We start from the raw sequence: 24,809 nt of genomic DNA, 5'->3' as shown, positions 1-24,809 counted from the left end.
TCGACTTTATACAATCGGTTGCCAAAAATCGAATTCTGTAAATTCGGAAAAAGAACAGGAGTACTTGTGGCACCTTAGAGACTAACAAATTTATTAGAGCATAAGCTTTCGTGGACTACAGCCCACTTCTTCGGACGCATCCAAAGAAGTGGGCTGTAGTCCACGAAAGCTTATGCTCTAATAAATTTGTTAGTCTCTAAGGTGCCACAAGTACTCCTGTTCTTTTTCCGAATTTACAGAATTCGATTTTTGGCAACCGATTGTATAAAGTCGAGGGCATGCGGCCACACTAAGCACATTAATTCGGCGGTGTGCGTCCATGTACCGAGAGTAGCGTCGACTTCCGGAGCGTTGCACTGTGGGTAGCTATCCCATAGTTCCTGCAGTATCCCCTGCCCATTGGAATTCTGGGTTGAGATCCCAATGCCTGATGGGGCCAAAAATTTGTCGTGGGTGGTTATGGGTAAATGTCGTCAGTCAATCCTCCCTCCGTGAAAGCAACGGCAGACAACCATTTCGTGCCCTTTTCCCTGGATTGCCCGGGCAGACGCCATAGCACGGCAACCATGGAACCCGTTCAGCCTTTTTTCACTGTCACCGTATGTCTACTGGATGCTGCTGACAGACGCGGTACTGCAGTGCTACACAGCAGCATCCCCTTGCCTTTGCAAGTTAGCAAAGACGGTTACCAGCCATACTGTACCGTCTGCTGCTGTCCTGGACGGCCTCGGTGAGGTCAGTCGGGGGCACCTAGACAAAAATGGGAATGACTCCCCAGGTCATTCTCTTCTTTAAGTTTTGTCTACTGGAGAGTCAGTCCTGAATATCAGGCAAGCCTACTAAAGAACCAGAGAGACAAACGGCCGCTCCGGTTCAGAGCCCCAGGCATCCCGCAGAAATGATGAGCTGCATGCCATTCTAGGGGGTGCCCCTACAACAAGCCCACCCGTTGCTTCCCTCCTCCCCCACCCCTCCTGGGCTACCTTGGCAGTTATCCCCCCGTTTGTGTGATGAAGTAATAAAGAATGCATGAATTTGAAACAACACATACTTTATTGCCTCTGCAAGCAGAGATCAAAGGGGGGAGGGGAGGGTGGTTGGCTTATAGCGAAGTCGAGTGAACCACCATTCTGCACTTGCTCAGCCTAGCTGAAAATGGGAATCTGTGATAAGCACTAGGATAGAAGCACAGGCAGGACTGAATCCCCATTTGTGTGTGGGCCTTTGGTTGACACTGGTAAAATACAAAATGTCCCAGGATATGTATGTTGGGGGACAGTTCTAAACGGCAGCTTTATTTTTATATTTGCAGCAAAAGATATCTGATTGTGAGCCCTGGGAGCAAGGGGTAGGCTGGGGTAGGTGCGACTGCGCGGTGCTGCCAACTTGGAGAGCAGCCTGAGGCAGAAGCCTCCAGCTGGCATGATATTCCAGGCAGGACTGAATCTCCATTACACAAAACTTAAAGAAGAGAATGACCTGGAGTCATTCCCATTTTTGTCCATGTGCCCCTGACCAACCTCACCAAGGCCAGCCAGGAGCACCCATGTCTGCTCAGGCGCCCCTGACCAACCTCACTGAGGCCAACCAGGAGCACCCACGGGACGACTATGACAGTTACCAGTCATACTGTACCGTCTGCCGTCCGCAAGGCAAGGGGCTGCTGCTGTGTAGCGCTGCAGCACCACGTGTGCCAGCAGCATCCAGTAGACCTACGGTGACAGTGAAAAAAGGTGAAAAACGATTTTTTTTCCCTTCGCTTTCACGGTGGGGGGCTGACGACATATACCCTGAACTACCCGTGACAATGTTTTTGACCCTTCAGGCATTGGGAGCTCAACCGAGAATTCAAATGGTTTTCGGAGAGTGCGGGAACTGTGGGATAGCTACAGTTGTCAGTCGCCCCTCCCTCTGTGAGCGTCCATTTGATTCCTTGGCTTTCTGGTACGCTTGTCTCAGCTCCTTAAGTTTCACACAGCACTGTGTTGATTGCCTGTTGTGGCCTCTGTCCATCATGGCCTTGGAGATTTTTTTCAAATGTTTTGGCATTTTGTCTTTTGGAACAGAGTTCTGATAGAACAGATTCATCTCTCCCTACAGAGATCAGATTCAGTATTTCCCGTTTGGTCCATGCTGGAGCTCTTTTTGATTCCGGGACTGCATGGTCACCTGTGCTGATCAGCGCTCCACGCTAGGCAAACAGGAAAGGAAAGTCAAAAGTTCATGGGGCTTTTCCTGTCTACCTGGCCAGTGCATCCGAGTTCAGATTGCTGTCCAGAGTGGTCACAATAATGCACTGTGGGATAGCTCCCAGAGGCCAATACTGTCGAATTGCAGCCACACTAACCCTAATTCGAAATGGCAATCTCGATTTCGGCGCTACTCCCCTCGTCAGGGAGGAGTACAGAAATCAATTTTAAGAGCCTTTATGTCAAAGTAAATGGCTTCATTGTGTGGATGGGTGCAGGGTTAATTCGATTTAACGCTGCTAAATTCTAACTAAACTTGTCGTTTAGACCAGGCCTGTGGTTTGGAATCTTCGCCGAATATATGCCTTAAGTAAATGCAGATTGGACAACTTTTTCAAATATGGTTCAAAACCATGGGCCATCTTCAGAGTAGAAAAATCAAATGACTAACATAGAATCATGAATCATAGCCAGATCTTCTTGTTGAGGAATATCGATCACTCTGTGTGAGTCGTTGATTTAAAGATACTGACAATAAGCAAGTAGTAGAAAAACTCAACTTAGCTAAACTCAGTTGGAGGGTGTCACACCAGGAAAATAAGGAGTACACAGGTTGTTCCTCCATCTCCTGAAGGCAAAGACAGAGCGATCTATAATCTGGAAGAGTACAATTCTTAGACCAAAATTTAAGAAAAGCAGTACAAGCTCTGCTGCTTACAGAAAACACCCACCTCTGCATTTAAAAATGAGGCAGGGAGAATTAAGTCTCAAAGTTATTTTGAACTATCTCTAAGGCCAGAGTTGTCTGTAGAGATTGATGGGGACATAATTTCTGAGTAACTCAACTGCACAAACGAAGACCTGATATGATTTACACCTGTTAACGATCACAAAAGCATTTAGTTGTAGATTTAAGCCATTTGCCCCCAAGACGGGTGTATATACCCAATAAAGGTGCCGATTAATCTTCATCCTACTGGAACACCAGTCTACTTCGCTTGGATCATTGGGCACTAACCAGGACAAAACATTTAGTAAATGTGCGGTAGGGAACAGTCTTGCTTTGGGTCCCAGGGAATGGCCAGGAGGGAAAGTCCCATTTGATCCCAGCACTAGATTCTACTCACCAATAGGAATAAAGTCTGGCCAGAAGAGTTGGCTGTCACTGAAAGTTTTCTTGCGGCTCCCTGTGCTGTATGGCCATCAGTTTCACACTGGGGTGGTTTGCAAACAGACCTTTGTTTGGTCGAGGGCCAGGTGTGAAAGTAACTTAAAGGATTTACTGGTATGCCAGAGTTCTGAGCAGGGGGTGTGGCCTCAACCAGAAGAGGCGGGGCCTTTTAAAGGGCCTGGGTATTTAATCAAGATTTAAAGGCCTAGGGGCTCTGGCTGCAGAGGCAGCTGGGAGCTCAGGGGCAATTTAAAGGGCCCAGGGCTCCGGCCGCCACTACCGCAGCTGAGCCCCTGGCCCTTTAAATCACCGCCAGAGCCCTGCTGCCGCTACCCCAGGGCTCTGGCAGCGGGGCTCGGGTGGAGATTTAAAAGGCCCGGGGCTCCCCACAGCGGCTGGAGCCCCGGGCCCTTTAAATCGCCAGTCTGGGGAAGCCGGTTTGGTCTGGCACAGTGTACTGGCCCGGACTGGCTTACTCTCACCTCTGTCGAGGGCAGTTTCTCTTTGTGTATTGTGCATGCAGGAGAGGGAGATTCAATGTGGGCACTGGGTACCGTAGAGCAGGTTGTTCTTTCCCCCACACCTATGAGCTGACAGATTAAAGCTGTATCCGTGTCTCTGGCCCTGCTAGGAGTCCGAGCGTCTGGAGCTCATGAATGCCGAGCTGAAAGCCCAGATAGAGGAGCTGAAGCAGGAGAGGCAGCAGCTGATTCTAATGCTGAACAGACACCGTCCCACTTGCATTGTGCGGACAGACAGCATCAAGACACCGGAGAGTGAAGCCAACCCACTGCTTGAACAACTAGAGAAAAAGTGAAGGTGGCACTGGCCAGGACAAGGAGGAGACAACAAATTGGGGTCTCCAAAAAAGTCGCCTATGTACTGTATGAAGAACTGTGCACCGAGGCCTTGTCCAGCCAGAACCCAGTGGGCTTTCTTGGGGATTACAGGCCAACCAAATAAGAGGAAGGAGAAGATCAGGAACCTGCCATTCATCCCACTCTAAGGCTGAAGCTGGGATGGGTCTAGCAGCTGTGGTGAGGGCAACCCCTTGCAATACCTCTTCATGGTCCTTCAGCCTGCTCATCAGCCCCAGGGATCAAGCAAGCAGCCCGTTTCAGGGCATCCTGAAGCTGGATCACGTTGAGATACGGGGAGGGGAAGTTGCAGCGTCTTCTCTTCCCACACCTACTGGTATGCACCTAGCTGGGAGTGGAGGCTTGACCCAGGAGAAATGAACATGTGTGGGAGATGGATGGCAGGCAAAGACATGCTGGCTATATCTCCCAGGACTGTCCTATCTCCGTCCCTCTGGATCCTGCCACTGCTCCTTGCGCACACTCCGGAATGGAATCCGAAACAAAGAATTGCAAACACTTGACACAAGCCCCGCCTTGCGGCTGGGCCTGTCCATGGCACTGTGGCGCAGGCGCCCCACAAGCACACTCAGTATAATGTTTACAGCCCAGCTGTCCCTGTCGGCCGTGCTTTTGAATGCACATTTTTACACTTTTTTATATTTTTTACAAAGTTTTTATACAGCTGTCTCTATATGGATTTATATAATCACTAGACGTGATCCCATAGAAATGTATGATATAATGGCCCGTTTGTTACAAATGCATATGCCACAGTTATCTCATTGTGTTACTTGTTAGGTGGTGTCTGGCTCCTTTCCCCTCGGCATGCTGGAAAAGGGGCCCATGCAGCCCTCCACACTGGCTCCGCTACCATCTCCATCCATGTACGTTTTTCGTAATACGCAGTCCTGTATCTCTCAGTAAATGTTACTTTGACTTATTCCCCTGCCTCCTTTGCTTTGTCTGGATTGTGTCCCGGTGCTCACTGGGCTGGGCACAGACTGTGGTCAGCCCTTTGCACCAGCGCAGCAACTGTCAGCTTCCCTCCCATGCTGACTACAGTTCTGGCTGGCGGACACTGGCTGAGTGGGCTAGTTCCTGACCCATGACGATGGGTGTATGCATTAGTAATGGTGGCATAGGCCTAAAAGTGGTTCACTCCTTGGCTGAGCAGGAGGCAAATGCCTAGATGTAAGGTGGTGTAACTCAGGCCCATGTACACGTGGGGTGTAACTTACCCCAGAGCCAGCAGGTGAGAGTTAGAGGCCATCCCATTTTGAGCCCTCCTCTGAGTTGCTCCACTCCTGTCCCCGTCCTGTGAGGTGCACAGAAGCATTGGTGACCACCTTCGGGAAGGTGAAGTGGGCAAGCGTCATGTGCACATGGAAGAAGGTGATGTAAGACTTCTCTGATCCTGTTCCCAGGTCCCTAACATGCCTCCTTCCGCCAGCCATAGGATGAGCCCAAGCCCCTCTCTAGCCTCTGAACATGCTGCTGTGGAGGGTGAAGGGATAAAGGTCAAACCATGACTCCTCTATTTCCAGTGTGCAGGTGGGTGCCCCAGCTGAGGTCTTACTGGTATAAACATTTCTGTAACAACAAGGCTAGTAACTCTGTCCATATGTGTTTGGGTCAGAGCCTCCAATACAAGTGTCCTTTACAGCACACCATTGAGAAATGGGGCCCAAACCCAACACGTTGTCCCTGCTCCAAGCAGGGGTAGAACCGTTGGAAAAACATCTGCCCTTAGTCTACGCCAGTGCTCTAACACATCACGAACGTGAGTGGAGCTGCATTGGTGCCAGATCCATGAGGAGAGAACTGCTAGGAGTTCTGTGCAGATGCACTATTAGGGCTACCCTGGCTCCTAGCATCCATTCACCCTCCATTCTGGAAAGCTGAAGTGGGCAGAAGGGAAACAAGGCTGACTTAAACTCAATCATCATTAAAGGGGGAAAGCCGTGTCTGAATGTGGCTGTGCAAAAAGTCAGTCCTGCCAGGGAGCACCCTCCGGCAGCAGGTCACAGCATGATAGGCACATCTGCCTCAGTTTCCCTCTTAGGTAACCCTAGGACTCCAGGCCAGGCTCTCTTGCTTCAACAACACCCCTCCTAGGAGCCAGTTTGTTACAAAATATAGTGCAAGTGAACCCATAACAAAAGTCCCAAAACTGCATATTACCCCCACACCAGCCTCTCTGCGGGGAGTGCATCCTTACCATAATCCGGTGTTTCCTGCCACATCTAGGCTCCTTGCTGGTCCACTTCCATCCTTCTGCCAGGACAGTCACTCCAGCCCTTGTTGCACTCCAGCTGCACTGTTCTTCCCAGCAGGAACCTGCACAGATTTTCTGCTAGGAGGTGATCTTTACCAGGGAGCATCCCTCACTCCCCCTGATGTGAACACTGTTCCCTTGGGTCTAGCTCTCCTATGTGGAGACATTAGTGGGTAAGCCCATCCGCTGCTTCCCTGCCTTCAGCCCTCACCAAGGCCTTTGGCTTCAGCTCTGTGGTTTAGACCCAGCAAGTATCGCTCCTCCTGCCTTCAGCCCCTTGACCCGGGCTTGGGAAGTCAGACAGTAAAGCTGTCTTGCTGCTCTCCTGCCACCAGTCTCCCTCCAGAGAACCACTTTCTGCTTCCTTGCAGGATTTCTCCAGTCCCCAGTAGCTCTTCTCAACTGCCCTTCTCCTGACTGACCCAGTCTGCTCTGACTCACTGGGACTCTCCCACACAGTGGGTCTCTTTTCCATCGGGTCTCTCCCAGCAGGTTCTCTCTGACCAGGCTGTTAAAAGTCCGGTTGGCAGCGCAGCAGGGGGCCAGGGCTAAGGCAGGCTTTCTACCTGCCCTGGCTCCGCACTGCTTCCAGAAGCAGCTGCAAGGTCCCTGCAGCCCCTAGGTGCTAGGGCAGCCAGGGACTGAGAGGCTCCGTGCGCTGCTCCTGCCCCGAGTACCAGCTCCGTAGCTCCCATTGGCAGGGAACCATGACTAATGGGAGCTGCGGGAGGCAGTGCCTACATGCGTGAAGGCAGCACCCACTGTGCAGAGCTACTTAGCCACGCCTCTGCCTAGAGGCCACAGGGACCTGGTAGCCGCTTCCTCCGAGCTGCGGTAAGTGCCAGCAGGATGCCGCACATGCCCTGCGCCCCAAATCCCCGGCCCAGCCCAGAGTCCCCATCTGCACTCCAAACCCCTCTTCCCCAGCCAGAGCCCTCACTGCACCCCAACCCCCTGCCACAGCCCAGAGCCCCTCCTGTACCCCAATCCCCTCATCCCTGATCCCACCCCAGAGCCCTCACCCCCCACTGCACCCCAACACCCTAGCCCAGCCCATACCCCCTCCTGTACCCTACCCCCTTCCCCCAGCCTGGTGAAAGTGAGTGAAGGTGGGGAATAGTGAGCAAGGGACGGAGAGGGGATGGAGCGAGTGGAGGGTGGGACTTCAGAGAAGGGGTGGGGCATGGGTAGGGCCTCAGAGAAGGGGCAGGGGTGTTCGGTTTTGTGTGATTAGAAAGTTGGCGACCCTATTCCTGCTTCTGGCCTGTCTCCCCATATCTGCACACTTTGTCCCTTAGGCCCAATTCATCCAGGCTTCCTCTCCCTGGGTCTCTTTCCTCCCTGCTTTAGGCCCAGCTGCCCTCTTTAAAGCCCTTTTATTTGCCTTATGATCACACTCTGATTTGATCACAGATACACTGGCCCTGCTCCCTCTGAAAGAGCCAGTGTCACCCTGTGACTGGCTGCATCTTTAGTTCATGCATATAATTTCTCTATATCACCCTGCATCCCCCTTGGTGTTTGGTATCAGCCATAGCCCACTACCTCTCCACTCAGACGCTCTCCCTGGCTTGCCCTTCCCGCTCTTCAATCTTTCTGTTAGGGGCTTCCCAGAAATATTGCTCCTAGACCAATCACTTATCTAGCACCAAAGTGTGCCTGGTATTTTACAGATGAGCTCCTTGCCCTGAGAGGCTCACAAAGTGAAAAGCTACAAATGCATGTGAGAGAGGATACAATATAAAATTAAAATGACTGAGCCGTGTCATTCTCTCCACCATCCCTTTGCCAGCTCCCTCCCACCCCCACACATAACTCCCAGTGCATTGCCTTCTGCACAGGATCTGCTGTAGCAGAGCAGACCTGCTCCATCTTGTCTATTAACTTGCCTCTGGCAGTAGCCAACACTTGATGCTCCAGAGGAATATGACCCCTTCTCTTCCCATAAGGCACTTGACCATTGTGCTGCATCAAGGGGGTTGAGAACACTTTTTCCTGACTCCTAGGGGATCATGTTCTGGCCTATGGAACTGAGTCCCTCAGCAGAACTTACATGCCTGTCTAAGTTATTGTAGTGAATCTGCAGGGTCCCTACCAGCATCCCCCGTCATGAAGGGCCTGAAGTTTACATGTTATTGGACGGGGAATGGAGAGTCTGGCAGGTCTACTCTAACAACCATAGCTCTGCCATGAGCTGAAGGTGTTCTCTGCAGGCGTTAAGATGGTTCAGTCTCAGGTTCCTTCTAGGTTTCAGAGTAACAGCCGTGTTAGTCTGTATCCGCAAAAAGAAGAACAGGAGTACTTGTGGCACCTTAGAGACTAACAAATTTATTAGAGCATAAGCTTTCGTGGACTACAGCCCACTTCTTCGGATGCATAAATTTGTTAGTCTCTAAGGTGCCACAAGTACTCCTGTTCTTCTTTTTGAGGTTCCTTCTAGCTTCCTCATGGTGCTCAGATATCCTGGCCTCAGTAACCAGAAATGCCTTCTACTTGCACCACCTCCACCTGGCAGGAAACTGCCCCTCTCCCAGTCTGATGCAGACCTGGACCCAGTGAGCTATCTGACTCTCACTTCCAGGTTTAGCTATTGCAACGCACAATACCATGGACTGAAGGGGCTGACTATAAAGAAGCTCCAGATGTTACAATGTGCACCAGCCTCTGTTCCATCCAGCAAGGGACACTGACAACACATCACCCCAGTGCTCTACAAGCTGCACTGAATCCCTGGCCAGTACAGACCCCAGTTATCTGAGAGATCACCTCCCTTGCTGTGACCCTCTCCTACTCCGCCCATTGCATTTTCAAGGTTTCTAGAGCTAACAATGCTAAAGGTAACACAGCTGCAGGGAGTGGGCCTTCTTTGGCAAATTACCATTGTGATGGGGCATCCACTCCACACAAGGCCTGAAGGGGTTAAAGTGGCCAGGTGGGCCAATTAACTGCCTAGGCTGCACCTGGAAGAGTCAGGGAACAAGGACTAATTAGAGAGGAGGCTCAGCTGGGCAGGAACAGGAGGGGCCTGTATAAAGCCCAGTAGCTAAGCATAGAAGAGGGCTGCAGTTATTCTCAGGGTGAGAAAAGGTAAGGTAGGAAGAAGCCCAGGGATACAGCAATACGGTTCAGGACTGTGTGGACCCTGATTTCTTGTTGTAGGCTCCTTGGGCTGGAACCAGTGTAGAGGGCAGGCCTGGGTCCCCCTACCAGTCACTGGGGAAGTGGCACCGTTAAGGAGCAGAGAAAGAGAAGACTGTCTCGGACGGCAGGCCTGGAGAGACTGAGATGTGGGTTTCCCCTTCCAGGAAAACTGCATACAGTGACCAAGCCACAAAGCAGGAGCAGCTGAGTCCTGGATGAGAGAGAGGTTGAGAGTGACAAAGTTCAACTGCAGGAGGGGGTGTCGGCCTTGCAGAGCTAATCCTCAGATGTGGCCAGAAGGAGGTGCTCTAGCAGTGAGCAGAGCACCCTGTGACAGCCAGACAGCCATGAAGCTTCCCTGTCACACAAGGCTATAAGGGCAACAGCGCTTACTACCTTTAGGTAAAAATATAAGACCAAGCCATTCCCATGTTAAAAAACCAATCATGCCACATGCAGCTGCCACTAGGCGAGAGGGGTGGGGGGGGACATAAACTTTGGACTGTTTATATGTTGCAATGCTCAGCCACCATGGCGTGGGGTGCCAATAAATGCCTACACAGACAGAGTGGCTATTCAGGACTGATCCATCAGCTCCTCCCTGAGTGGGCTGGCTGTGCAGGGGATTCTGGGTAAAGCCCATTCTTTCTAATTCACCTCAGAACATGGTCCCTTTGCTGCTCTTCAGTTAATGCCTAGTTGGCTGCAATTCAGCTTAGGTCATTTTGTCAGTCATACTTGGCTAGGTCTCAGCTATGAGCAAATGAGACTAATGAAGAGAGTTGGGCTGTGTAGAAAAGTGAGTACAGGCAGATCTGATCCACAGAAAATAGCGCACACAGCCAATCAGATCACACAAGGGAGGCAGGTGCAGCCCCAGAACAGGCCCCAGGCTCGTGTAACCTCCAGAAAAAGCCAGAGGTGACCACAAAGTGAGAGGCTCATGGGGCCTGCCTCGATACCCAGGTAGTATAGCACATTTATTTCTGTAGCAGCTGAGTACGTGGTGTGGCTGGAAGATGGAGACTCGTTAGCCATCCACGGAGACTTGGTGTATGTAACAAGTGGAAAACATAATAAATAGATGTAATCTAGGTAGAGGGGAGGTAAGTCAGTCTACTTAGCCATTCTGTGCTATGGAATTCCTCTCTCTGACTTAAGGTATTTGCACAGACCATGCAAGAGACTACAGATGGATTTCTATAGGAACCTTTTCAATACTAAAAATGGAAATTGTAATAGGATTCACTTTCTTTCTCTTCTTAGGAACCAAGGACCAGTCTTTGCCACAAGACAGTTACACACACATAATAATTTCACACTCTTTTTTCATGAATAACACTCCAAAGATACATCATTACAGTGCAGCAGTTACAGTGCACCCACATCACTAACTAGAGATTTGTTACTTTCCTTTAAATGAAGATTATAACACAGGACCTAAACCCCAATACATATATATAATACCTTACAAAGTAAATACAGGGATTAGGACTTCTGATGATGGAAGATCTGCTGCTTTCATGTAGCCTCACCCTGGGTATTATATTGACAAGTAGATGAAACATTTAGTTGTACCACATAACCAGTCATTTCAGCATCCATGCTACTGAGCATGTACACAACTTCAAATAAAGAAAGAAAACTTGACAATTAATGCAGCTGTAAGGCTCACATGTTGTCTCCATTCAGTGATGTAGTAGTTCACCTCCTGAAGATATTTGGCCTCCAGTCTGCGATTCCTCCTTCAGGGTGTTTCCCAGTCCAAATCTCATTGACTTCTGTAAAATTACAGATAACTGCATTGACATCCAACCCCCCAGATTTCAGTCTGAGTTATCCTGGACAGCTCTATCTTTTCCCTGCAGGGCTGGGCTGGGCTGAACAGGTGCTGTACCAGTCAAGGCAGGGCCATGTCTTGGGTCTCAACAATATATATATATATTCACACAAATACAATTGCCCTACTTACTTAATTCTAAGTTTGTGTCTTAGAATAACAAGAGGAAGACACCAGCCTTTTAGGCAAGTTGCAAACTTCCCTAGTCCTTTAACTATAACCCACTGCTATGTAAAAAAATACTTATTTCCCTCCTTGGGACTAAGGACTGTACTGTTATCTTAACATATAACTGCTGCAGATCAATACTATCCAATTAACCAGTACAGTTATAAGAAACTGCATTGAGATCCAACCAACCCACAGATCAGTCTGGGTTCCCCTTGGCAGCTCGAGCTTCCCCTGCAGGACTGAGCTGGATCTGACTGGTGCTCAAAAGGGCTGACAGTTTTGTACCCCTGACAGAACTCCGTACTGACTGGCGAGGGGCTTCCAGCTTCTAACTAAGAGGGTATGTGTGTACATGCAGGAATGTCTGCTCTCAATGAAGTTTTCCACAGGAGCTTCAGAACAGCTACTGAGTGTGGTTAACAACTTCCTGCACTCCCTCTAGTGTGTTGAAATAGCAATTACTACTTTGCAGTTACTCAAGGCTCTGCCACCTTCACTGGGAATGTTTCCGTATCGACTCAGAGCAAGTAGAAACAGCAGCTGTAATTACAGTACTAAGTGTCTTTGGGTGAACACCCTGAAATAAGAAAAAGAAATAGGGGTTACATAGCGAACTAGACACTATAAGATGGTGAATTTAAGAACATAACATAAGAACGGCCATACTGGGTTAGACCAAAGGTCCATCTAGCCCAGTATCCTGTCTTCCGACAGTGGCCAATGCCAAGTGCCCCAGAGCAAATGAACAGAACAGGTAATCATCCAGTGATCCATCCCCTGTTGCCCAGTCCCAGGTTCTGGCAAACAGAGGCTAGGGACGCCATCCCTTTCCATCCTGGCTAATAGCCATTGAGGGACCTATCCTCCAGGAATTTATCTAGTTATTTTTTGCACTCTGTTATAGTCTTGGCCTTCACAACATCCTCTGGCAAAGAGTTCCACAGATTGACTGTGCATTGTTTGAAGAAATACTTCCTTTTGTTTGTTTTAAATCTGCTGACTATTAATTTCAGTTGGTGACCCCTAGTTCTTGTGGTACGAGAAGGAGTAAATAACACTTCCTTATTTACTTTCTCCACCAGTCATGATTTTATAGACCGCAATCATATCCCTCCTTAGTCGTCTCTTTTCCAAGCTGAAAAGTCCAAGTCTTATTAATCTCGCCTCATATGGAAGCTGTTCCATACCTCTAATCATTTTTGTTTCCTTTTTCTGAATCTTTTCCAATTCTAATATATCTTTTTTTTGAGATGGGGCGACCACATCTGCATGCAGTATTCAAGATGTGGGCGTACCATGGGTTTATATAGAGACAATATGATATTTTCTGTCATATTATCTATCTCTTTCCTAATGATTCCTAATATTCTGTTAGCTTTTTTGACTGCTGTTGCACACTGGTAGGGAGGAGCTGGCGCTAGGGGGACAGCGTCTCAGCATGGCTTGACTCTGGTGGGGAGACCGGCAGCTCAGCCCAGCCTGGCGCTGGGGGGGGGGGGCATCGGGGGGGCGGGCCGGGGGGCTGGGCCTGGCCCTGGGGGGGGGGGGTGCGGGCTGGCAGCAGCGGCTTGGCCCGATGTGGTTGGGGACTGTGGACTGGGGATCCTCCGGTCCCGGGGGGCCCTCAGAGTCAGGGCTTCTCCTAGCCTCCCCAAAGCAGGGGTTCACCCACGACCCATGGATATAGTGTACTTAGATTTTCAGAAAGCCTTTGACAAGGTCCCTCACCAAAGGCTCTTAAACAAAGTAAGATTCATGGGATAAGAGGGAAAGTCCTCTCATGGATTGGTAACTGGTTAAAAGATCAGAAACAAAGGATAGGAATAAATGGTCAGTTTTCAGAATGGAGAGAGGTAAATAGTGGTGTCCCCCAGGGGTCTGTACTGGGACCAGTACTATTCAATATATTCATAAATGATCTGGAAAAAAGGGGTAACCATCTAGAGAGAGAACAAAGCCGTCTGAGCTGGTGAGACAGCAAAACCTAGAGCAACTTAACAAATTTGAAAAACCCGAAACTAGAAACTGTAAACAGACACTTGAGTGTTTAAAGTCATTATCATAAAAACCCTGAGTCAAGGAGAGAGGACTCCCAGGCTAAGAGGGACAAATTCCAGCCTATCTGCACAAAGTGTGGAAAAACTCTATCTCAAGAGAGGATACATGGCCAGCTAAAGGCATATGGTGTAATAAATGCATGAAATATGAACATTTTGCAGCTGTTTGCCACACCAAAGCAGGCAGGGAGTTGACTTATATTACAGACAATCAAGAGCCATTGATTCTGGGATCTAGCACATGTGATGACATAGAGCCTGCGTGGAGAGTGAAAATGAATATTCATGGCAAATAAAACTGACTCAGAAGCTGATGTGACAATCATCTCAAAAGGGACTTCCAATCACCTATAACCCCTCCCAAAGCTGAAGTCACCTGCCACAGCTCTGACTAGCCCTGGAGGTATTTTGGACTGCACGGGCCAGTTCACCACAGAAACAACTTACAAAGACAAAAGCTATGTGTTCAGAGTGTATGTTATCAAAGGACCACAGACCAACAACTTTCTCAGCTGCAGCCACGATAGGCCTAGTGAGGAAGGTGGAAGAACTCAATGGACTATTTGGTAATATTGGACTGTTGAAGGGAGATCCAGTGCAAATGACCTTAAGAGGCAATGCTGAACCATATAGTGTACATGCACCTCACAGGATTCCTATTCATTATTTCATAAAGTGGAAACTGAGTTATAGAATGGAATGGATTGGCATAATTGAGGAAAATCTGAGCCAACAGCATGGTGTGCCCCTTGGTACCCGTTATAAAGAAAAATGGAAAAATACGAATCTGTCTGGATCTTAAAATACTTAATGAAGCAGTTGTGAGAGAACGCAAGAACAGCCATACTGGATCAGACCAATGGTCCATCTAGCCCAGTGGTGGGCAACCTGTGGCCTGCGGACCGCACGCGGCTCATCAAGGTAATCCGCTGGCGGGCCATGAAACAGTGTTTACATTGACCATCCGCAGACATGGCCGCCCCAGCTCCCAGTGACTGTGGTTCACCATTCCCGGCCAATGGGAGCTGCAGGAAGCAGCAGCGAGCACGTCCCTGCAGCCCGCGCCGCTTTCTGCAGTCCCATTGGCTGGGAACGGCAAACCGCAGCCACTAGGAGCTGCGGGTGGCCGTGCCTGCAGATGGTCAATGTAACCACTGTCTCGTGACCCGCCAGCAGATTACCCTGATGGGCTGCAGGTTGCCCACCACTGATCTAGCCCACTATCCTGTCTTCCAACAGTAGCCAATGCTAGATGCTTCAGAGGGAATGAACAGACCAGGCAATCATCAAGTGATCCATCCCTGTCATCTGCTCCCAGCTTCTGGCAATCAGAGGCTAAGGACACGCAGAGCATGGGGTTGCATCCCTGGGCATCTTGGCTAATAGCCATTGATGGACCTATCCTCGAGGAACTTATTTAGTTCCTTTTGGAACCCTGTTATAATTTTGGCCTTCACAACATCCCCTGGCAATGAGTTTTACAGGCTGACTGTGTTGTGTAAAGGAGTACTTCCTTATGTTTGTTTTAAACCTGCTGACTAGTAATTTCATTGGGTGACCCCTGGTTCTTGTGTTCTGTGACAGAGTAAATAACACTTCCTTATTCATTTTCTCCACACCAGTCAAGATTTTTACAGACCTCTATAATATCCCCTCTTAATTGTCTCTTTTCCAAGCTGAAAAGTCCCAGTCGTTTTAATCTCTCCTCATACAAGTTGTTCCATACCCCTAATCATTTTTCTTGCCCTTCTCTGTACCTTTTGCAGTTCAAATATATCTCTCTTGCACTGGGATGACCAGAATTGCATGCAATATTCAAGGTGTGGGCGTACCATGGATTTATATAGAGGCAATATGATATTTTCTGTCTTATCTATCCCTTTCCTAATGGTTCCTAACATTCTGTTAGCTTTCTGACTGCTGCTGCACATAGAATGGATGGTTTCAGAGAACTATCCACAATGGCTCCAAGATCTCTTTTTTGAGTTGTAAAAGCTAATTTAGACCCCATCATTTTATATGTATAATTGGGATTAAGTTTTCCAATGTGCATTACTTTACATTTATCAACATTGAATTTCATCTGCCATTTTGTTGCTCAATCACCCAGTTTTGTGAGATCCCTTTGTAGCTCTTTGCAGTCTGCTTTGGACTTAACTGTCTTGAGTAGTAGTGTATCATCTGCAGATTTTGCCACCTCACTGTTTACTCCTTTTTTCCAGATCATTTGAACTGGTCCCTGGGTGACACCCTATTTACTTTTCTCTATTCTGAAAACTGACCATTTATTCCTACCTTTTGTTTCCTGTCTTTTAACCAGTTACTGATCCATGAGAGGACCTTCCCTCTTATCCTATGACTGCTTACTTTGCTTAAGAGCCTTTGCTGAGGGACCTCGTCAAAGACTTTCTGAAAGTCTAAGTACTCTATATCCACTGGATCACCATTGTCCACGTTTGTTGACCTCCTCAAAGAATTCTAATAGATCAATGAGGAATGATTTCCCTTTACAAAAGCCATGATGACTCTTCCCCATTTGTGTTCATCTATGTGTCTGACAGTTCTGTTCTTTAATAGTTTCAACCAATTTGCCTGGTATTGAAGTTAGGCTTACCAGTCTAAAAAAAAACAACAACCTCCCAACACTGGATGATTTCCTCCCCAAAGTGAAAGGAGATATAGTATTCTTCAAGCTGGATGCCTCAATAAGATTCTGGCAAATTCCTTTAGCCAAAGAGTGGTGCTGAGATGACTACATTTATAACACCCTTTTGAAGATTACCTTTTGAGATTACCAGTCCCCATGAAATTTTCCAAAGAAAGATGGCAGAACTGTTAAGGAACACAAACAGAGTTACCGTTTTCACGGACAATGTTCTGATTTATGGATCTTTCCAAATTCCAAAATAAATTCCAAAGATGGAATCAGCCCTAGCCTCGAGAAAGGTAAAAACAATTCAAGAATTGAATGCACCAATTAATGTACCAGAATCGAGATGTATACTGGGGATGGTAAATTCCCTTGGTTGATACCTACAAGATCTTTTTACAATGACAAAACCACTGAATGAACTATTAAAATTCAACATATCTTGGCTATTGGGACTAAATCAAGAAGTCGCCTGCAAAATTATAAAGGAAATGATCTCAACAGCTCCAGTTCTCAAGTACTACAATGTGCACAAGCCCACAAGGGTCAGTGCAGATGAAAGCAGCTGTAGCCTAGGTGGTGTATTGTTGCAACAACTTGGCTCTGAGAGGAAGTCAGCTGCATTTCACTCTCGCACACTCAGAATCAGAAAAATGACATGCACAGATTGAAAAGGAGTGCCTGGCAAGTGTATGGGCATGTGAGAACTTTTCCAGTTACCTTTGGGAACTGGATTTGTTTACACTGATCACAGACCATAAAATGCTTGTAGCCCCCAGATCAAACACTGCTGAGATGCCAACATCTATTGATAAGGTTAATGCGATTTAACCCAGTTATGTTCCTGGGAAAAATCTGGTAATAGCAGACACTCTGTCATGGAGCCCAGCATTGCACTAAACTAACTGTGAGCTTGAAGATGACACAAAGGCATATGTGGATGCTGTGGACACATACAGACCAGTGCCTGTATATACAGACCATCCAGGCACTAAGGGAACCCCCCTGGGGACCTGCCACGACTGGGGGAGGAGCGCAGCTGGGGTGGTCTGGTGACTGTGTTCATGTCAAATTGGATGGAGAAAAGGGATGGACAGCTCCAGCTGCCGGATAAAAAAAAGAATTCAGCACCCAGATCCTATGTGATCAAGACTGATAGTGGAGAGTTCAACAGAAACCGTTGGCATCTACAGTTTGTTCCTCAGAAAGAACAATCAACAGAGCACACTCTATAGATGGCAGATGCAGAACAAGAAGACAACGACTTAAGAGTTTCAGACTGACCGCAGCCAGTTGTTGCAACTAATGGATAGCCAGATCACCTAGCTGTTAAGCATTCAGGTTGTGTAATTAGAAAAGCAGTGCGATTCAGAGACACGTCTCAGACTGATCCATACTGAATTTCAAAGATAGTGCGATTGTATTTTGTAAATGGTAGGAATGTAGAACTTATACCTTTCTGTATTATATAGTTTAGCCACTAGGTGGTGCTGTGTGTAAAACACCATATTTAAAGCTAACCTTAGCCATACCTGGCAGAGCATTAAAGGATCTGATGAAGAACACATCTGGTGTGTATAAGCAAGCTCTGTAGCCAGTCCACATCTGGTACAGAGGAACATGACAATAGCTTTATCATTCCTGTTCTTGGCCATCACCATGCTTTCCTTTTCCCTTCATACATCTACTCAGAAAGGTGTTGCTCTTGGATTTTGCATACATGGTTATCACAAGGTCCCCCAACTCTCCCAAATAACTGGGGCTCCATTCTCCCCTGCCCTCATCTGCTGGCAGTATTTCATGTGTGTAAATGGGTCAAACGCTTCCCACCCAAGAACTTCAGTCCTCCTCACTTTGCTCAGGTATAAATGATGACACAAAACGAGAGGCAGGTGGAGGAGAGCCAGGCCCATAGACTGACTCCCTCCAACAATGCAATATTTGAGTAATTGCATCGCCATCTGTTGGCGACCTGAATAACTGCATGATATCCCCATGCAAATCACTTCACAGGTAAGGAATGTGTGGGTTTGGGATTTCTTTTTTCAGTTCTTCGTGGGGAAGAGGCTATTCTCCAGCCTCTGGTGCTAGGGCAGCTCAGGGCTTATTGGTTTATGGAGATTATTTCTCACGGTCATTAGGAGGAGTTTCTGGGCTGACTAGCAGGGTTGGCACCCAGAGGTTGTGATGAGTGGGATTTTTTTGCTATTAGTTCTCGGTAGTACTCCTGCCTCTGGCTGTTCTAATGCCTCTGGTTTGGGGTGGGCAGAGAGAGCTTTGCCCTGGGGGCCCTGTAGGGGCTGTGTTTTACAGCGGGCAAAGTGGAGGGTGTCTGCAGCTGATCCCATCTCTCAGTGATATGGTCAGGACACTCTGATTTTCTTTGGTGCATTTTTCTCCCTTTGGCTTTTTGTGCTTCTAATTTTGGGACTATTTTGATCAGGTTTGTTTGCCTCCCAGCTCTAGAGTTTGTGTTCTCTTTAGACCTTGTCCATACTAGATAATTTGGGCACTGCCAGCATGGTTGCAACTAGCTAAAATGTCTGCAACATACCACATATCTGCACACAGAACTACTCAACTATCTGTCCAGATTCTAACACCGGCAGTAACAGAGCTGTGTCTGCACTTGCTCTGAGCATGGCAGAGCACCATGTCAGCCACCGCCCCGACACTCTGCAGCAGTGCAGTGCTAGCTGAGCAGCAACAATGCTGTCCTCCCAGCTCAATCCCACAGTGTTCTTACCCACAAAGAGTTAAGCACAGTTGTGTAGCCAGCTGACACACAGATCCAGCATCCTCACCCATGCACTTTACTGGGGAACCCTGCGACAGCCAGGAGAGCAGAATAGTGAAGCAGAGAGGATCATTCTGCTCAAAAAGCAGCTGCCATGAGGGAAGCCAGGGATAGCATTAGAGTTCCAGGAGCTCTGAGCTTTTGTGACAGGCCTCAGTCCCTCTGCCCTCCCCATTCTCTCCCCTTCATCTCAGATGGGAACATCGACTGCGATGGCTCCTAACTATCTTCACTCTTCCATGTGGTCCCAAGGAAGAAGCACAGAGGAAGCACTGACATGGGCTGCTAGCCCCACAATATCTCACAGGCCCCCCTGACCTTCTCACCACAATTGTTTGGATGGAAACAAGGTGGTTAGAGTGTGGGAGAGATTTTCATTTCAATGATGGCAGCAGCACAATGGAAATTGTGAGCACGGGGGCCGGCTGCCCACCCACCTCCATCTGCAAACGCGGGTCCTGAGCAGGGACCGCTGCCTTGCCTCTAACAGACAGCCTTATCCGCATCCGGACCACGCTCACGTCCCTCTCAGCATGGCAAAGCCAGCTTCCCTCCTCCATCTCTATCTACTACAGGGGCATCATTTCAGAAAAATTCAGGGGGAAGAGTTGTGTCAGCGTTTCCACTTCCTCCTCCCCACTGAAGCTGCAGTGGCCATGGAGGGTTAGTAGGTCAATCCCATCCCAGAGGGCGGTGGTAAACTGGTCCTGTCCTGGGGAGTGTGGTGGGTGGGGAGCGTGGACCGGCGGGGAGATATTTCACCTATCGCCAGAGCAAGAGCAGGGCAGGGATCGGAGCCCAGATTGCTCCTCAGCTCTGGCCCAGATTGCTACAGATGCTGCTGCCTATGCTAATGGGTGGGGGTGAGGGGGTGGCACCGGAGGCTGCTCAAGACAATCTGCCGCCCCCTTCCTCATCAGCCTATGGTGGCAGATTTGGCCCAGCTGCCCCTCCATAATGGAGGGGTCAAGTTTGAGTGAGTGCCATTGCGACCTGGTGCATGGGGTCATAACGCCATTCAAATTTGGCTCCCCCCTCCCCAGTCATAACAGAGAGGGCAGCTGGGTCAAATATGCCACCCTAGGCAGCTGCTTAAAATTCATAGGGGGAAAACCAACGTGTGGGGAGCAATTTCCCCCTTTCCCCATAGCAAATAACACCTTTGATCTACTAGTTTTGGTACCGGGGCCCATCCTAGGTCAAGCCTGCAGGGAGAAAAACACCTTTCTTCCCAACTCTTGGTAATATCTCCTGCAGCCCTAGTCTTTCCCAGCAGGGGGAGCTGTGAGGATACGGTGGAAAGCTCTGCTTCTGGAGGTGTTCCCAGCGGGGGTGATGAGCAGTGTCTCTTGTTCCTTGCCTGGAGTCCAGAGAATTGTGGTGAGGCCAGGGACTGTGCCGGGCAGGTGCTCAGTGATTTCCCCACTGCAGTCTCTCTGCTCACACTGAAAACAATGAGCCAAGTTCAGCCAGGTCCAGGTCTCGTTGTCCACCTCTCCAACCGGACCTGCTCTGCCACTTCCGTACTGGCTTCCTAGCGGCCTTCAGCCACCTTCTCCTGTTCTCCCCATGGAGATACTCTCACCACCTCCTCCTTCGACGGCAGCCCTGTGAGTAAAGACCAGTGCAGCTCTGGCCTGGGACCCAGGGACAGGGGAGGAGGGACAGTCTTCTAAAAAACCTGACTACTTAGCCTCCCGGTGCCCTGCCTTCCTTCCAGACTCCAGGGCCCCCACCAGCAACTGAGCTCTAGTTAATGGTAGTCTCTTGCATCTTCCTTGACTCCATGCAGATGCCTTCTCATCAGGGCCGGCTCCAAGTTTTTTGCTGCCCTAAGCAAAAAAAAATTCCTGTGCCTCCCCCGGCCCAGCTCCAACTCTGCCCTTTCCCCGCCTCATTCCAACCCCTTCCCCAAATCCCCGGCCCCGTCTCCTCCCCCGGGTGTGCCACATTTCCCCTTCTACCCCTCCCTCCCAGCCCAGGCTTGCCTGGGAGGGAGGGGGGAGAAGCAGAGCGGCAGCGCGCTCTGGGGAGGAGGTGGAGGTGGAACGGAGGTGAGCTGGGGGGGACGGTTCCTCTGCCCTCCCCAGGGTTACTTCCTGCGGCCCTCCCCGTGTCCCCCACTGCCCCAGCTCACCTCTGCTCCACTGCCGTCTGCTCCCCTGAGCACACCGCCGCCCCGCTTCTCCCCCCTTCCTCCCAGGCTTGCCGCAAAACAGCTGATTCACGCGGCAAGCCTGGGAGGGAGGGGGGGGAAGCGGGGCGGCGGCGCGCTGGGGGGAGCAGGCGGCAGTGGAGCAGAGGTGAGCTGGGGGGAGCGGTTCCTCTTCCCCCCCAGGGTTACTTCCTGCAGCTCACCTCCGCTCAGGGATGGCTCCCCGCTTTTTGGGCCCCAAACAAAAAAAATCAAAAACAAAAAAGGAGCCGGAGTGCCGCCCCTTGGAAAGTGCCGCCCCAAGCACATGTTTGGAGCGCTGGTGCCTAGAGCCGGCCCTGCCCCTCATCTCCCTACTGTCAGACTCCTAACCCACTCCCTTAGTAAGCAATTAATTCCCACTGCCTCCCTATGAGTTGAGCCATTTTTGCTCATCACACATCCTTCCCCTTGGCCACTTGCTCCCTCGAGGGCCTGTTGTATGCTGCACAGTTTCCTTGTCCTTCCTGGTGCAGGTTGGGTGGGGGAGTCTGTAGTACTGTGGAAAATGGCATTAATTAACTTTTGAGAGGTAACCTGCCCTTTGCCTCCCTGTTTCACTTTGTGTCAAGGCCCAAGGCCAACGGGTGTGAATTTTTCTTGCTTCTTTCTACTTATCTCACTGGAAAAAAAATAACCCAAAAAATCCCCAGCCTGATATTTACCAAGAGATTCAGAAACTGCTCTGAGAAAAGCTGGTGCCAGTGCTGCCACCTTTGTGGTCTGGGACCAGGCAGAAATGTGAGCAGGGCACAGTCCAGACAGAGAGGGGGCCCTGGTGAGAGGAAAGGGGCTAAGGGGAGGGGGAGAGAAAAACACCAATAACTGCAACACCATAATGATGAGCACGGCAGGATATAATAGTAACACGGAGACACAACCCCCCAGGCATAAGGGCTGGTCTCTGGAGTAAGGGAGCATAGATTCATTTTTTTCTGGTCTTAGAAAGAGGAGCAGCTGCTAGCTCAGGTTTTTTGCTTTTGTTGTGTCTGTTTTAATTTACGGCGAAGGCACCTAGAGCCTACGCTAGGCTCTATTTCTCTGAGCCTCTTCTCTCCTGGCAGCTCAATGGCTTCCTCCCTGCTCCCAGCTGTTTCTCTTCTCCCAGCAGAAGTAGTAGCCACAGCTCAGCTGGTCACAGCACAGAGAGAGAGGCCGTGGGCAGGGCATGTGCAGCAGGCTCTGCGTCCGAGGTAAATTGGTCTTGTAGCTAAAGCACTAGCCTCAGCAACTAAAAGACCTGAGTTCAGTTCCTAGCTCTGCTACAGATTTACTGCGTGACCCTGGGGGAGTGATTCAATCTCTCTGAGCCTCACCTTCCCTCCTGTAAAATCAGAACGGTCTTCGTTGGTCTATCTTTGCCCATTTAGACTGTGATCCTAGTGCAATGGGGTTCATGGCAAGGGGTCAGGCTGCCCTGGGCGGGAGGGAAGGAAGCAGCCTTTGTGGGAGACCGAAGGAGGAAAGTAGCCATGGAGGTTGGCAGCCTCCAAGTTAGTTGGAAAACTGCCACTAGCAAAAATGTTCAGATGCTGTAAACTCTGCCAATACTGGCTCCTTTCCATTCCTGACTCCTGTGAGTGGGAGTGATAGGGCTCTGGAGTCAGTGCTGTGAGATGAAGAGAGACTGTGGCTGAGACATAGAGCGGGATCAGTCACAACTAGGAAAGCCTGCTGACCAGAGAGGTTGCATGGGTGTGACTGAAGCAGAGCTTGGTCTTGTGTGACAGAGAGGTTTTTCTAAGAGTTTCACATCTCAGATGAAGCTTCTAGGGCAGGATCCTTTGCCAGTAACCTCCACTTTACTTTGATGATATCTGATTTCTGCAGAATGAACTTGCTGAGCTGTGTTATTTGTGGTGCTGTCAGGGGAAGTCCTGAGTCCTGACGCTGCAGTCCCTGCTTGTACTTGTTCCAGAGACACGATTCCAGCAAAGTCAGAGCAGACATGCTCTTAGATTTGTTGGAAATTGGCTTATTCTGAAAGGTCTGGATGTGGTCAAAGGAAATTTGGCAATAATGCTTTTCTGGCAAATGTAGGGATCCCCAGTCCAATGGAACATGTATCCAGGATACATTTGGTTTTGGTTTTGAGGGATAAGCTGAAAACTGATCAATTCCTTACTGTGGGATATGGACTTGTCATTGTTCTCTAAGCTAGAAAATGAAGGTTGTTGCCAGACCCAGTTAGTGGATTTCTGGTAAGTACCTTCCATTCTTGGTTTGGGCCCCAGGGTTCTCACCACTGATCAGCAGCTGCAGGAGAACCTGTGGGTCCACCATGCAGTCAGTGCTCCTGTTGTGGAGACACTTGCTGAGAACAAGGAATCTTCTTTCTGCTGTGGAGACTGTCTTTGGAAACAGTGACCTGTTAGAGATTCATTCCTTAACTCTCACTTGCAGATGACACAAAATGATTTAGGTTAGTTGAGAATGGAGGAGACTGTGATGAAGAACTTCAGAGGGAACCTAGCAAAGCTGGGTGACTAGGCAGCATGATGGCAGATGGGATTCAATATTGGCAAATGCAAAGTAATGCACATTGGAAGGAGCACTTAATCTATTGACTCCCATTGTTGAATTCTTCATACCTGCTGTAACCACTTAGGAAAATGACCCAGGCACCACTATGGATAGCTCAATGAAAACCATTGCTCAATGTGCAGTCAAGAAAAGCAAAGAAAATAGTAGAATGCATAAAGAATGAGAGGGAAAATAATATGGAAAATATTGTAATGCCATCAATTGTATGCCCTCCCCTGGAGTATTGTATTGAGCTCTTGTCACGCTACCTCAAAAGGCTATTGCAGAAATAGGAGGGGTTCAGTGATGGGTGAGGACCATGATTACAGATATGGAAGATGTCCCTAAAAAGAGACTAAAAAGATTGGACTGCTTAGCTTAGAGATGAGACTGATAAAATGGGACATAATAGATATGCAAAATAGTGCATGGTCTAGAAGAGACAGGAGACTGGGTACTTTTGTTCACCCCCTCTCCTAATACATGACCAAGGGGTTGTTCAATTACATTGAAAGGCAGTTCATTTAAATGGATACAAGGAAATACTTTTCATCTATTGAACAATTAGCTTTGGAATGCACTGCCACAAGATACCTTGTAGGCCAAGAACATAGCAGGGTTTGTAAAAAATAAAATAAAACAGAGGTTTATATGGATAATAGGAACATTCAGAATGGCAATCACAAGAATGAAAAACATAGAGATGGCTTATAAAGCCTCCTGCTTCAGGATATAAACCATCCATATGGGGGTTAGGAAGGAATTTTCCCTATAGACATGTTAGCCCAGAACTGCCTACAGCAGTGCTTCTCAAAGTCGGGCCGCCGCTTGTGCAGGGAAAGCCTCTGGCAGTCCGGGCCGGTTTGTTTTCCCGCAGCCCCCATCTGCCTGGAGCGGCGAACCGCAGTCAGTGGGAGCCGCGATCGGCCGAACCTGAGGAC

General features: G+C 49.0%; 1 protein-coding gene across 2 annotated transcripts in view; it reads left to right on the top strand.

The window, feature by feature from the left end:
• Nucleotides 1-5,162, top strand: part of JDP2 (Jun dimerization protein 2) — a 24,698-nt gene extending 19,536 nt beyond the window's left edge. For both annotated transcript variants that reach the window (XM_034768649.1, XM_034768650.1), the window contains exon 4: nucleotides 3,992-5,162. In XM_034768649.1, coding sequence (XP_034624540.1) covers nucleotides 3,992-4,177 — 186 coding nt within the window. In that variant the 3' untranslated portion in view covers nucleotides 4,178-5,162. The remainder of the gene's footprint in view (nucleotides 1-3,991) is intronic.
• The last annotated feature ends 19,647 nt before the right edge of the window (nucleotides 5,163-24,809 follow it).

The sequence above is a fragment of the Trachemys scripta genome, chromosome 4, assembly GCF_013100865.1.
Source record: "Trachemys scripta elegans isolate TJP31775 chromosome 4, CAS_Tse_1.0, whole genome shotgun sequence".
Lineage (NCBI taxonomy): Eukaryota > Metazoa > Chordata > Testudines > Emydidae > Trachemys > Trachemys scripta.
This window is presented reverse-complemented; position numbering and strand designations above follow the sequence as displayed.